At 40.0% G+C, this 11,855-nt stretch overlaps 1 protein-coding gene across 1 annotated transcript; it reads left to right on the forward strand.

The window, feature by feature from the left end:
- Positions 1 to 210: 210 nt before the first annotated feature.
- On the forward strand, positions 211 to 9,818 carry LOC147881644 (uncharacterized). The gene is made up of 27 exons (XM_087401616.1): positions 211 to 307; positions 974 to 1,112; positions 1,353 to 1,424; positions 1,595 to 1,666; positions 2,753 to 2,824; positions 2,928 to 2,999; positions 3,082 to 3,153; positions 3,331 to 3,402; positions 3,493 to 3,564; positions 3,659 to 3,727; positions 3,812 to 3,883; positions 4,287 to 4,358; positions 4,444 to 4,515; positions 4,638 to 4,709; positions 5,938 to 6,009; positions 6,099 to 6,170; positions 6,343 to 6,414; positions 6,528 to 6,599; positions 6,777 to 6,848; positions 6,931 to 7,002; positions 7,216 to 7,287; positions 7,380 to 7,451; positions 7,535 to 7,608; positions 7,778 to 7,912; positions 8,047 to 8,385; positions 8,552 to 8,922; positions 8,996 to 9,818. Exons 1-27 carry the CDS (start codon positions 217 to 219, stop codon positions 9,347 to 9,349), a joined length of 2,940 nt encoding a protein of 979 aa, XP_087257742.1. The 5' UTR covers positions 211 to 216; the 3' UTR covers positions 9,350 to 9,818.
- The last annotated feature ends 2,037 nt before the right edge of the window (positions 9,819 to 11,855 follow it).

Genomic DNA, 11,855 nt, shown 5'->3' on the forward strand with positions numbered 1-11,855 from the left:
GGGGGACCACGAGGCCGTCTTTTGGTACCGGAAAGTAGATTCCGGTGACGGATTTAGATTCCGACGAGGCAACAGAGCGGCCAACTCCAAACGACGAAGAAGAAGAAGAAGAAGAAGAAGAAGAGGCAGCAGCTGCTGCTCAGTTCCTCTTCTCCAACTGCCTTCGCCACCCTTCTTCTTCTTCTTCTTCTTCTTCTTCGCCTCCCCTTTCCTCCCATGGCTCCTCCTCCTCCCCCCCCCTCCTTCCTCTTCCTCCTCCCCCTCCTCCTCTCCCTCTCCCCCGCCTCCGCCGACATCCCCTCTGAAGGTTCGTCCCCTTCCCCCTCCTCCCTCTTTTTCTCTCCCTTTCTTTCCCTCCCTTCTTCTCCCCTTCCCCCCTCCGATCGCTCCTTTCCGGCATTCGTCTCGTACCAAGCTTGCAACCTGTTTTCCTTTGGTGTCTTAACGCTGCAGGACAATTGCACATTTTCCAGCATCTTTCTCGCGCGCAATGTTGCTTCCCGCCGCGCTTCGCAAGGTTCCCTACCACGAAGTTTCAAGGAACTTGCACAGCGTGAACTGTGATCTCGTCAATGTTAGGTCTCGAATATACTTTTCGGAAAGGACCATTGCACTCTTCTGAAAAAAAGTGAATTCGAGATTTCGCATATCCCAGTTACATGGGTTTAATTGTCCGTGACAAGTTGAAGACTCCGCCGTATGCAAGTCATGCAGCATTTTATGCTTGCCTTTTACTTCCTTGGCTTACGAACGCGAATACTTGGAGGAGTACGAGTTTGAAACAGTACCTCAACTATTCGTATTGCGCTTCTCGATGCTTGAGCCGAAACGGAACGTGAATCCACGTTGCTTTTGCCAAACCAAGAAGAGCGACCCTATTGCTGCTGCTTTATTCGCGGCTTACTACACCCTCGTCTCCCCTGCCTGGCTGCATGCTAGGCTTCCGTCTGCTTACTTGTGCTTGCTTGGGCAGGTCAAGCTTTGCTGGAAGTAAAGAGATCGCTTATCGACGTCAACAACGAGTTGTACGACTGGAGCACGGCAATGAATTCGGATCATTGTTCTTGGAGAGGGGTGATTTGCGACAACTTGACTTTTGCTGTCACTGCCCTGTACGTAATTTAGTTGGTTTTGTCTTTCGGTCAGCCTATCGCAGCAACTAACAAACCGTAACCGCTCGTTTCGCAATATGCTTTAATACTGGTTTCGAAGGTGCAAAAGACGGATGTCTTCACACCTTTGACAATGCCTCTGGCTGACCAAAATGTGGACTATTTTTTGGCACTCCAGTATCATTTCCCGGTTGTCCCAAGCTGATTTGTGTTCATTTTGTTAATTGGGCAATTTATCAGGAACCTCTCAGCTCTGAACTTCAGTGGAGATCTATCTCCATCTATTGGGAAACTGAAAAATCTTCAAACCATGTAAGCGGGACATAGTTCAACCTATGGCTCTGTCACTCGATTCCGATAGAGAAATATGCCGCTCATTTTCATTTCGACTGCCCCATTTTCGCTTATAGTTATACCGATTGCCTTTCTTTTAAACTTTCTTCTCTTCTGCCATATCTAATGTATTGTTTCGTTTGATGCAGTGACTTAAGTCATAATTCAATATCTGGTCAGATTCCTGATGAGATCAGTGGTTGTGTAAGCCTACAGTACTTGTGAGTTTAATTCCTATCTACTTTCTGGTCTCTCGTTGCAACCATAGTAGGCCTACAGAATTGCTGTTGGAAATTTGTCTCTTGTGTGTCCCGAGGAATAAAAATGGGCAATCTCATCTCAAGTGCACGTGTATGGACCATATCACTCTTTGGAATCAGTGACTGTCTGTAGTCTTTGCCTTGAAAGATACCTTGTCATGTCCACTTGCACTTCTTGCTATTGGACAGCCAATGTGAACCAACGCAGATGTATGTAGTGTGGTTTTGTGTATGTCGGCTTTATTTTTAATTTGCGCGACAAAACTCTTGTGAAGCCAAAATTTTGTTTTATTTGTAGGGTTGAATTTGAGGATATATTTGTGTTAATATATGTTGGGATGATTTGTTGAACTAAGCATGTTGTAGGTTCTCTTGAGGCCTTTCATTGCATGTTTGGGAAAGTCGGCTGAGGTCCTATATCCATTTTTATCAGGCAGCTCTTCAAATTGTTAGCATTTGGCTGTAATCTACTCTTAAGTGGGACGGCACTGATGTGATGGCTGAATCTGCTTGTCTATTTCTGAAACGTGTTTACACCATAGTTTTAACACATTTTCTACTTTGTCAATCTTGGGTGCTATTGAGCCAAAGGGGTGTGTGACATTAAAATTACTGTCCGATTTGCTAGTCGATATTCTGATTTGTGTGATCGTTTAGATATATTCTGCAAGAGTTTTGCCTAAAGCCCCATGTTCTGCAAAGACTTGTATAAGATTTGTCTTCAAAAGTAATGCTTGCTGGGGAAAAAATGGCGCTAATTAATTCTTGAGCATGTATGGTAACGTTCATTAATATCAAAGATTAAAGGGTTCTGGTCATTAATATCAAAGATTAAAGGGTTCTGGTCTTTAACCTCTCCAATTGCCTGGATGTGGATATGCGTAAGAATGATGCTTACCTACATTTGATTTTACATGATAAATTTGCTGGAAATGGTATTGGATTCATGTAGATATGCCATAGTAGCCAGTCCCTGGTGTGCATGATTCTAGAAATCTTATTTCGTTCACATGGAATTGATCCTGTTTTTTGATTGTTATGTTCAAGGGACCTTTCCTTCAATAGCATCTCTGGGGAGATTCCCTTCTCTATTTCAAAACTCAAACAGCTTGATACTCTGTAAGCATCACGTTGGTGTCATACCACGATTAAATTCACGTCTTCAATTTTAAAACTTGTTGTTTTTCCAGCTCAGCTTCCTAATTCCAGGCTATTTTTGCAGGATTTTGAAGAGCAACCAGATGTCTGGTCCCATCCCCTCAACGTTGACACAAATTCCAAATCTCAAAATTCTGTGAGTGCATTTGCTATAGTATGCTATGTGCTTCTGTTATGAAGTGTGTTAAATCTAACGCTTAGGATGTATGTTAATGCAGAGATTTGGCTCAGAATCAGCTGTCTGGGGAAATACCCTCGTTGATCTATTGGAGTGAAGTCCTACAGTATTTGTAAGTCGCCTCCACGGATATCGTAGAGGGAGATCTGCTTTCTACTTTTGATGTGTTGTGCTTATTGATCTGTTAAGCTCGCTTTCTTTCTCAGCAGAACTCGTTTTTGTGGTGAACAGTCAGAAATTTCATCGATAGAATCTTAGCCTTTGGAGGACCCCTGTTTTAATTTTGCAGAGGTCTACGAAACAATTACCTGTCGGGCAAGCTTTCTTCTAACATGTGTATGCTTACAGGGCTGTGGTACTTGTAAGTAGAGTATTCAATTCAGCTGTCTGAACTAGCTTTATTTATTGGTTTTAAAGCTATGGTTAGTCACAGTTTCTGTGGTGTATCCAGTGATGTTAGGAGCAACAATCTCACAGGTCCCATCCCACCTAACGTTGGAAACTGTACAAGTTTCCAAATCTTGTAAGATACCTCTGCCAATTTTCTTACATTGGTGCTGGCTGTACTTTTGAGGAGAATACTTCATCCTTAGGACCTCATTGTTTCACACCTGCAGGGACTTGGCCTTCAACCAACTAACAGGGACGATTCCTTTCAACATTGGATTCCTTCAGATTGCCACTCTGTAAGTTGCAACACTGTTGGATCGATGACTGGTTGAGTGTTGCGGTGAATGACGGTTGAACCCTCTAAAATTTTATGTATGCAGGTCCTTGCAAGGCAACAAGTTGACTGGTACTATCCCAGGTGTCATTGGGCTTATGCAAGCACTTGCTGTCTTGTAAGTAGCATCTTGTGATGATACATGCTTTATTTTTAGTGGTGGTGGCATGCAGATTTCCTTTTTTCTTTGGACAGGATCCACTTTCAACTACCCTATATTCTATGTTTTATTTATTCACGAGTAACAAAATAACACTTAACTTGAAGGCTGCTTTCTACTCCTATGCATGCTCTGACTTAAAATACCATATTTTCTATGTTTTATTTACTCACGAGTAAACAAATACCTCTTGACGTGAAGGCTGCTGTCTACTCCTATGCATGCTCTGACTTAAGTGTGGAATTTCAGATTGAAGATTTGATTTGTTATGATGTGTAAATCAGGGAAAATAAAAAATTGTGTATGCCTGAGAAAAATGCCATATTGCCGTGCGGTGATTGTTATTTTGTGTGGCTTGCAGGGACCTGAGCTATAATCAATTACGTGGCACGATCCCACCCATACTTGGAAATCTTACCTACACTGGAAAACTGTAAGATGCAAAAGGAACAGCTCTTGTTGTGTACTATTTGAACTTGCTAATTGAGGTTCAAGACTGGGTCTGCTGCTGCCTACAGGTATCTGCATGGCAACCATCTTACTGGGCCCATTCCTCCGGAGCTTGGAAACATGTCGAAGTTAAGCTACTTGTAAGAAGCTCACTTATTTCTTATCGGAGCGATGCAGGATTGTACTGTGCACTCTACTTGTTTCAACTTTTGTATGATACAGGCAACTCAATGAAACTTGTTTCAACTTTTGTATGATACAGGCAACTCAATGAAAATGTGCTAACTGGAGAGATTCCTTCAGAGCTTGGAAAACTGCAGGATCTGTTTGAATTGTACGTTTGATGCCAATCCCAATAATTGCTGTAAGAAATAAGACTGAATTACCCAGAAAGACCAGTTTCTGCAAGTTGTACATGTTGGAAGTCAGTGGATGCACTTATTGTGTCCTTTTCGATCTCATAGCGTGCTGTTCTAAGTCTCTCTTATTATTGCCTGTAATGCCTGAAAAATATAGTCTCTTACCTTTATTCCCATCCTAGTATTGTGAGCTTTGGGAATAGCCTAGCCTACTCATATGGTTGTCCACATAGGAGCTCCTTAAACCTATCTTGATCCTTCATGCATGATGCAGCCATGGGCCTACCAATGGCCTTCTGAAATCTTTCAATACCGGGGAGTCTGAGTTGCCATTTCCTTGCTTGTGTCATGCCTAAACCTTGTGATTACCATGATTTTGGTTAAAATGTTTTTCCTAGCCACATCCAGTATCAGTTATGACTTCACCCTACATCTTACAACACTGGTTTAGAATAGATCTCCTTAAAAGTTGAACCACTACCCATGTTGGTAAATAGAGGGAGCTTTACAAAAAATTAACCATCGTTTCCCCTCTTAAACTATAGTTGATTATAGGAATCTTTATCTACAATGTGCTTTGTTCTAGTAGTAAATACTAGGTTCTTATCCCACTTTTTATGTTTCATGCTAGTGATACTGGATTTCCTGAAATAGTTCAATCTTTGAAAGAGGTCTTTTGAACCATCTTGCTTCACATGCAGCATTTGTTGATTCTTTATGGTAGATTCTTATCTACGTTGACATTGAAGCAAGCAATGGACATTTGCCTCTCGTGTAGATTCAATGAAAAGGTAGGTGCTTGATAGGCCATTTCCACATGCCATCTGTGTAGTAGTCAATCCATCAGCATGTCTAGACTTATAATTGAAGTGGTGGTACCTTTGGTGGTGTACATTGGACGCTTGTTTGGCAATTCTTGGTGCTTGAAACTAGCTTTTTTGTCCAAGGAATTCTATTCATACAAGTTCCATCATCCCAAAGGTATCCTTACTTTTGACCATTGCTCGTGTCTACATCACATAGACTTGGAACTTGTATTGAATCATGGCCAAATACACATGGTTTCCCATTACATTTATGTATGCTCATTTTTCATTACAGGTTTCTCATTGCTAAGTGAAAGGTTTTGCCATTTCAACTCCAGATGTTGACCACTTGGTGCCTAATCCAATGTATCTGAATTTACATGATTCTAACTTGCAGGAATTTGTCAGACAACTTGCTGGAGGGTTCCATCCCAGAAAACATAAGCTCCTGCATTTCCTTGAATTATTTGTAAGCAATAGTCATGATTACATTTTAGATTGTAATGAGATTTGGAAGTAAGTGTTCTCTTTCTAACAAAACTGTCTTCTTTTCGACAGCAATGTGTATGGTAACAAACTCACCGGCACAATACCTGATGAATTTCAGAGGATCGTCAGTCTAACCTACTTGTAAGCATTGATATATCAAGTGCTACCCTAGTATTTCAGGTCCTAAAGTTGGCTTTCTTTGGAACATTATATCTATATGATGCCGTCATGGAGTTTTACGTTTTGTCTAGCATGTCTGAGGCACATGACCCCTATTTATTACAGTTCTTATTCAGTGGATGTTTGTCTTCAGAAACCTATCCTCTAATCAAATAGGAGGAAGCATACCACAGGAGCTTGGTCACATTCGCAACTTAGACACGCTGTAAGGACATTGTGCAATTAAAGAACTTCCTTTTGAAAGGACTTTCTGTTTGTTAATCATTTTTTTAATGATATAGATACTAAAGACATTGTGACTTGTATTGTTGTCATCAGGGATCTTTCTAAGAACAATCTTATAGGAGCAATTCCTGACTCAATTGGTGATCTCGAACACCTCTTAATTCTGTAAGATACTTAAAACTAGTAAACAGATGGCTGTGCTATAAGATGCCCAGTTTAATTGCAAATCCACAGTTCCTGCTTTAATGCCTCCCAAAAATAATCCACCTCCTGAATTACTGCAGCCGGATTGGTGTCCCCTGTCCAAGGGGGTAAATCTAATTGTTCATTTTTTGTTTATAGGGATTTGAGTGTCAATGATCTTACAGGAGTAATTCCTGCAGAGTTTGGCAATTTGAGAATAATATCAAAAATGTAAGTTTGAGTACTTCAGGTTTCTTGTCTGTTTCTGAAAATTGCACCATAGAATCCACTCACAATGCCATTGATGTTGCAGGAATATCTCATACAATGGCTTAGAGGGCAGCATTCCACACGAGTTTGGGCAGCTACAAAATTTAAATGTTTTGTAAGCATAATGCCTTTACAAATACTAATGTCGTAAAACATACTGCATTACAGCCTGGCAAGTTTCTTTGCCTTATCATACAAAGTGAAACAGAAACTTGAAACAATTCCAGGCCAGGATAAGCTTTCCATAATTGTTGTACATGGAGCTCGTCTTATGATCGATTTCCATTGGAACAAAACATTGAAACCTCCACTGAAATTGCTATTTCAGGTGTCTTGACAATAACAATCTTTCTGGAGAAATTCCTCCAGAGCTCGTGAATTGTTTCAGTCTGACTGCCTTGTAAGTTATGAATTATTCTTTTCATGTCACTGCATACACCTTTCTGAATCATGTCTGCATTTTGGTTGCTCAGAGTATTCTTGTTACCGCAGGAACTTATCATATAATAACCTCACAGGCCAAGTACCTACCTCAAAAAACTTTTCAAGGTTTCCTGCTCAGAGGTGATTAGGATCATGATGTGCTGGCATGATAAGTCTTTTGTAAGCATTATCTGTATTTGATTGTAGTTTATGGATTTGGGCAGTTACCTTGGTAACAAGTTACTTTGTGGAGACCTGGTCGGATTGCTGTGCAATGTGCAAACAAAGTCTCCAGCTGGTAGTGGTTGCATCTGCCTATCATTGTTGATCCTTATTTTAAATTCAGATAAACTACTAGTGTTTACTGGCAAAGGCTATCAAATTTTTTCTCTGGAAAAACAATAAGGCTGTCAAATTGGTGATCAATCGAAGAATTCACTAGAGAATGTCATACATGTTTGCTGCAGGCATGAGGTCCAGAAAGATGGTTATTGGATTTGCAGTTGGTGGGGTAATAACAATCATGGCTCTTTCAATTTGGGTGTGGAAATCAAGCCACCAGCCAACAGAATTTGTCAAAGGTTCTGACAAGCCTTTCCAAGGTTGGTCTCTTGCTCTCTTGCTCCTGTCTACCTTGCATGAGTTTGGTTGGTCTGTCTTGTGTCTCCTCTGCCCTTTCAAGGTGTTGTGCCAATTAGCCTTCTGGCGAGCTAAACAGCTTTCTACTGTCTGTCAGGATCACCTCGAATGGTTATTCTTCACATGGACCTTGCTGTGAACTCTTATGATGACATCATGCGACTCACTGAGAATCTCAGCGAGAAATTTGTAATTGGATTTGGTGCTTCAAGTACAGTGTACAAGTGCATGCTGAAGAACGGGAAACCCATTGCGATCAAGAAACTTTACAGCCAATATCAGCAAAACATAAGGGAATTTGAGACGGAGCTTGACACAGTTGGAAGAATCAAGCATAGAAACCTTGTCAGCCTACAGGGCTACTCTTTATCTCCACAGGGAAACCTCTTGTTTTATGATTACATGGTGAATGGAAGCCTCTGGGACATGCTTCATGGTGAGCTCTCGATGCGAAGCTTAAATACAGGTGCACAGTTTCTGTGTGGTTTGCTAACAAATATTCTTCTTTACAGGATCCTCAAATAAGGCTGTCGATGTGAAAGCTTAAATACCGTTGCACAGTTTCTGTATGGTTTGCTAACAAATGTTCTTCCTCTTTACAGGATCCTCAAATAAGGTGAGGCTTGATTGGGGCTTTAGATTGAAAATTGCCCTTGGTGCTGCCCAAGGACTTGCCTATCTCCATCATGATTGTGATCCCCGGATTGTTCATAGAGATGTTAAGACATCAAATATATTACTCGATGAGAATTTTGAGGCCCATCTTTCGGACTTCGGTATTGCCAGGAGCATATCTTCGACCAAGGCTCATACTTCCACTTACGTTATTGGAACAATTGGTTACATCGATCCTGAGTATGCTCGGACATCAAGATTGAACGAGAAATCAGACGTCTACAGCTTTGGGGTTGTTCTTCTAGAGCTCATAACCGGCAGAAAGGCAGTTGACGATGAAATCAATCTCCATCAATGGGTAAGTTCTACTTTAAAGAGTTATAGCTGTCATTTTGATTGACACAATGAAATACTCATTTGATCTTGTGCAGGTAATGTGTAAAAATGAATCTGGTGCAATCATGGATACCTTAGATCCTGAGGTCAAAAGTACGTGTACAGATCTAGCTGCAGTCACCAAGGCACTGCAACTAGCTCTTCTATGTACTAACAAGCAGCCCTCATCAAGGCCCACAATGCATGATGTTGTCAGGGTGCTCTCATCGTTACTTCCTGTGACATTGCCTAAGCCTCTGGTGCAGAGTCGACTCGGATTCAATTACCGCAGGTATTTGGACGAATATGCAGACACTAAGCACAGAGAGGACCTAACTGGAAGCAGCAGCACGTCAGGCGGTCACTTGTTTGTAAAGTTTGGGGAGGTCATATCCCAGAATACTGTCTAGCAGTGTGAATAAGGCGTCCATAGGTCATATCCCAGAATACATTCTAGCACTGTGAATAAGGCGTCCGTTGTCACTAGGGGCTGATCCGTCTCGGGCTCTTTTTGTGCATTGCCTCACTCCAAAAGGTTCCTTCTTCCTCTGTTTTGCTTGCCCCATATAGCGTCTCTTCACGTGCGAGACCTAGGAATGCCCGTCGAAACGCCATAGACGCAAAATCTGTGTCCAATGTCTCTTCTAATGGAGCGCATCGAGGTCTATAGCGGAGCAAATTATCAAACAGATGGAATGCCCCCAATACCATGCATGGTTTCAAAATGTTTCCTCACGAAAGTTGCACCAAGTATTCGAAATTTATCAAAAGATTCATAAAATGTGCAAAATTCTCAACGGAAGTTATATGTACAAGCACTCTCTACTAAATGTATTTAGTCAAGGTGCCAAACCCAGGGCATCGGCTTGAAGATTTAGCATGCACATACTCACATACTCGTTCTCACATGTTAAGTTTTGTGCCAAAATTGAAGTTTTGTGCTAAAATTGAGACGGTATTCTAAATTTGAGATGGTAGCTAAAAGATAACACCTTAAATCCAAGAACTATGGAAACATAATAAAGTGATTTGAAAAGAGTGATCATAGCAATTTAGTGATATTGGACTTTGCATTTATTAGCCATAGATAAAATTGTAATGGCTAAATGCAATGAAAGTGAAAGTGGGTGAAAAATCTAGGAAATCTCTACATATTCCATTGATGAAATTCCCTATCATGATCTTTTGCATCAAAATGCAATGGATGAGATCCCTACATTATGATTTTATTTAACATTATAGAATTCAGGCGAGCTCACAAACGTCATGAGAATTGGCATAATGTCATGAGAATTGGCATAATATCGAATATGTAATGTATAGATAGCTTCAGGTCTTAGCTTAGGTGTGTTACCATCGAGGGAAGGCCTTGTGATGGGTCTTGTATGGGCTGATGGAGAGAATACATGACTAGCTTTGGGCTCCCGTCTTTTGAGGGATATGATTGCCAATGTGTGCTAAAGGGATGTACTATTTTTCTCTATTGTGGTGAAGATGCAAGGAGCTATGATAGTGCTCTATGCCTATGGGTAAATTTGGGTTCAACAATGGATGAAGGTTTCAAAACTCTTGCTTGGTTGTAGGATAAGCAATTTTCTACTTTTAAAATTGATATTGATTCTTTGTAAGTTGATACCCCATTGGTTCAAGTAATTTATCATTCCATAAGAAGAGCTAGTAGGTAGTAATGCACCATGGTTGTAAGATAACACACTAGTGTCACTAGTGTCTAAAGTGTCTCATAAATAAGACTCAGCATTGTAATAACAAATATTTAATTAATATATGTATTAGAATACGAGTGTAGAATTTGCTAGCATAGCTAGCAACTAGATTGTAAAAGTACAATAAGTTACACTTAAACAAAGCACTTGTACAATGTACTCAAGACTTCAAAGGTAAGTTTAGTCTCAGACCTTGCAAGTCGTGGTATAACTTTAAAGGTTTAAATTGACAATTGAATCTTTTCTTATTTTTAAAAATTCAGATAAACAACTTAACAAGAGCTCATAGGGCTACATAGATTACACCAATCATCAGAGATCAATGAACATAAATATCATGACAATAGTTTGTCAATCACATGTGAAAGCTCCAAATAGTTGCACAATCATGTGTCATCATTTTTCACCCTTGCTTGCTTGGTTGAGGAAAATGCTTATTCATTGGTTGCCTTTTCATTGCATTCCCCCTTTGTCCAATTGTAGACGTTAATATATGTCCATGAAGGGCATTCTTTCCACTTTGCTTACCATTTCTCAAAAGGTGTTAGGCTATTTATTCAAGTGTGATATAAGGGCACAAATTTCTCTGTTTACTAATATTTTACAAAAGTATAGTAAGTCACACTAAAAGTCGTTTCGATGGATTACTAATGTTGCTTAGTGAAAGTGGCCTCCTCAATACGTGTTTCTTTAAAGCATATATTGAACAATAAAAAAAGATGGTGACTCTAAAATTTCTCTTAAAGGAGGCATTAAAGTCATGTGTTAGTGGGGGATTAATCCAATTTATGATTTTATTATTAACCTCCACCAAATATTTTTTCTATATACTTAGTAGACTTTGCACATTTTTACAAATGTATTATGGATGTGTTACTTAGAATGAAGAGATATGAACACATATGATAAGAAAAAATTGTTTGATTTGTGCACAATGAATCTACTATTGAAGTATAATGTTTTTATTCTTTTCTAATCCCAGGTAGTCCCCCTTTGTGTCATCAAATAGCTCCATTGACGTTGGTTATGGTTGGGACTTGTTTGAATTCTTAATGCAATATGTGTTTCCTTAAAGCATATATTGAACAATAAAAAAAAGATGGTGACTTTGAAATTTCTCTTAGAGGAGGTATTAAAGTCATGTGTTGGTGGGAGATTAATTTAGTTATGGTGGGGGATTAATTTAGTTTAT

The sequence above is a fragment of the Dipteris shenzhenensis genome, chromosome 30, assembly GCF_047967505.1.
Source record: "Dipteris shenzhenensis isolate YYH24624 ecotype China chromosome 30, Dip_SZ_1.0, whole genome shotgun sequence".
In the NCBI taxonomy this organism is placed as follows: Eukaryota; Viridiplantae; Streptophyta; class Polypodiopsida; order Gleicheniales; family Dipteridaceae; genus Dipteris; species Dipteris shenzhenensis.

Excerpts from the sequence above, each read along its gene's own strand:
- LOC147881644 (XM_087401616.1), top strand. The coding sequence starts at position 217 with ATGGCTCCTCCTCCTCCCCCCCCCTCCTTCCTCTTCCTCCTCCCCCTC. Across the intron at positions 7,288-7,379 it reads TGTTTCAGTCTGACTGCCTT|GAACTTATCATATAATAACC; the intron begins GTAAGTTATGAA and ends TTGTTACCGCAG. Across the intron at positions 7,609-7,777 it reads GCAAACAAAGTCTCCAGCTG|GCATGAGGTCCAGAAAGATG; the intron begins GTAGTGGTTGCA and ends TGTTTGCTGCAG.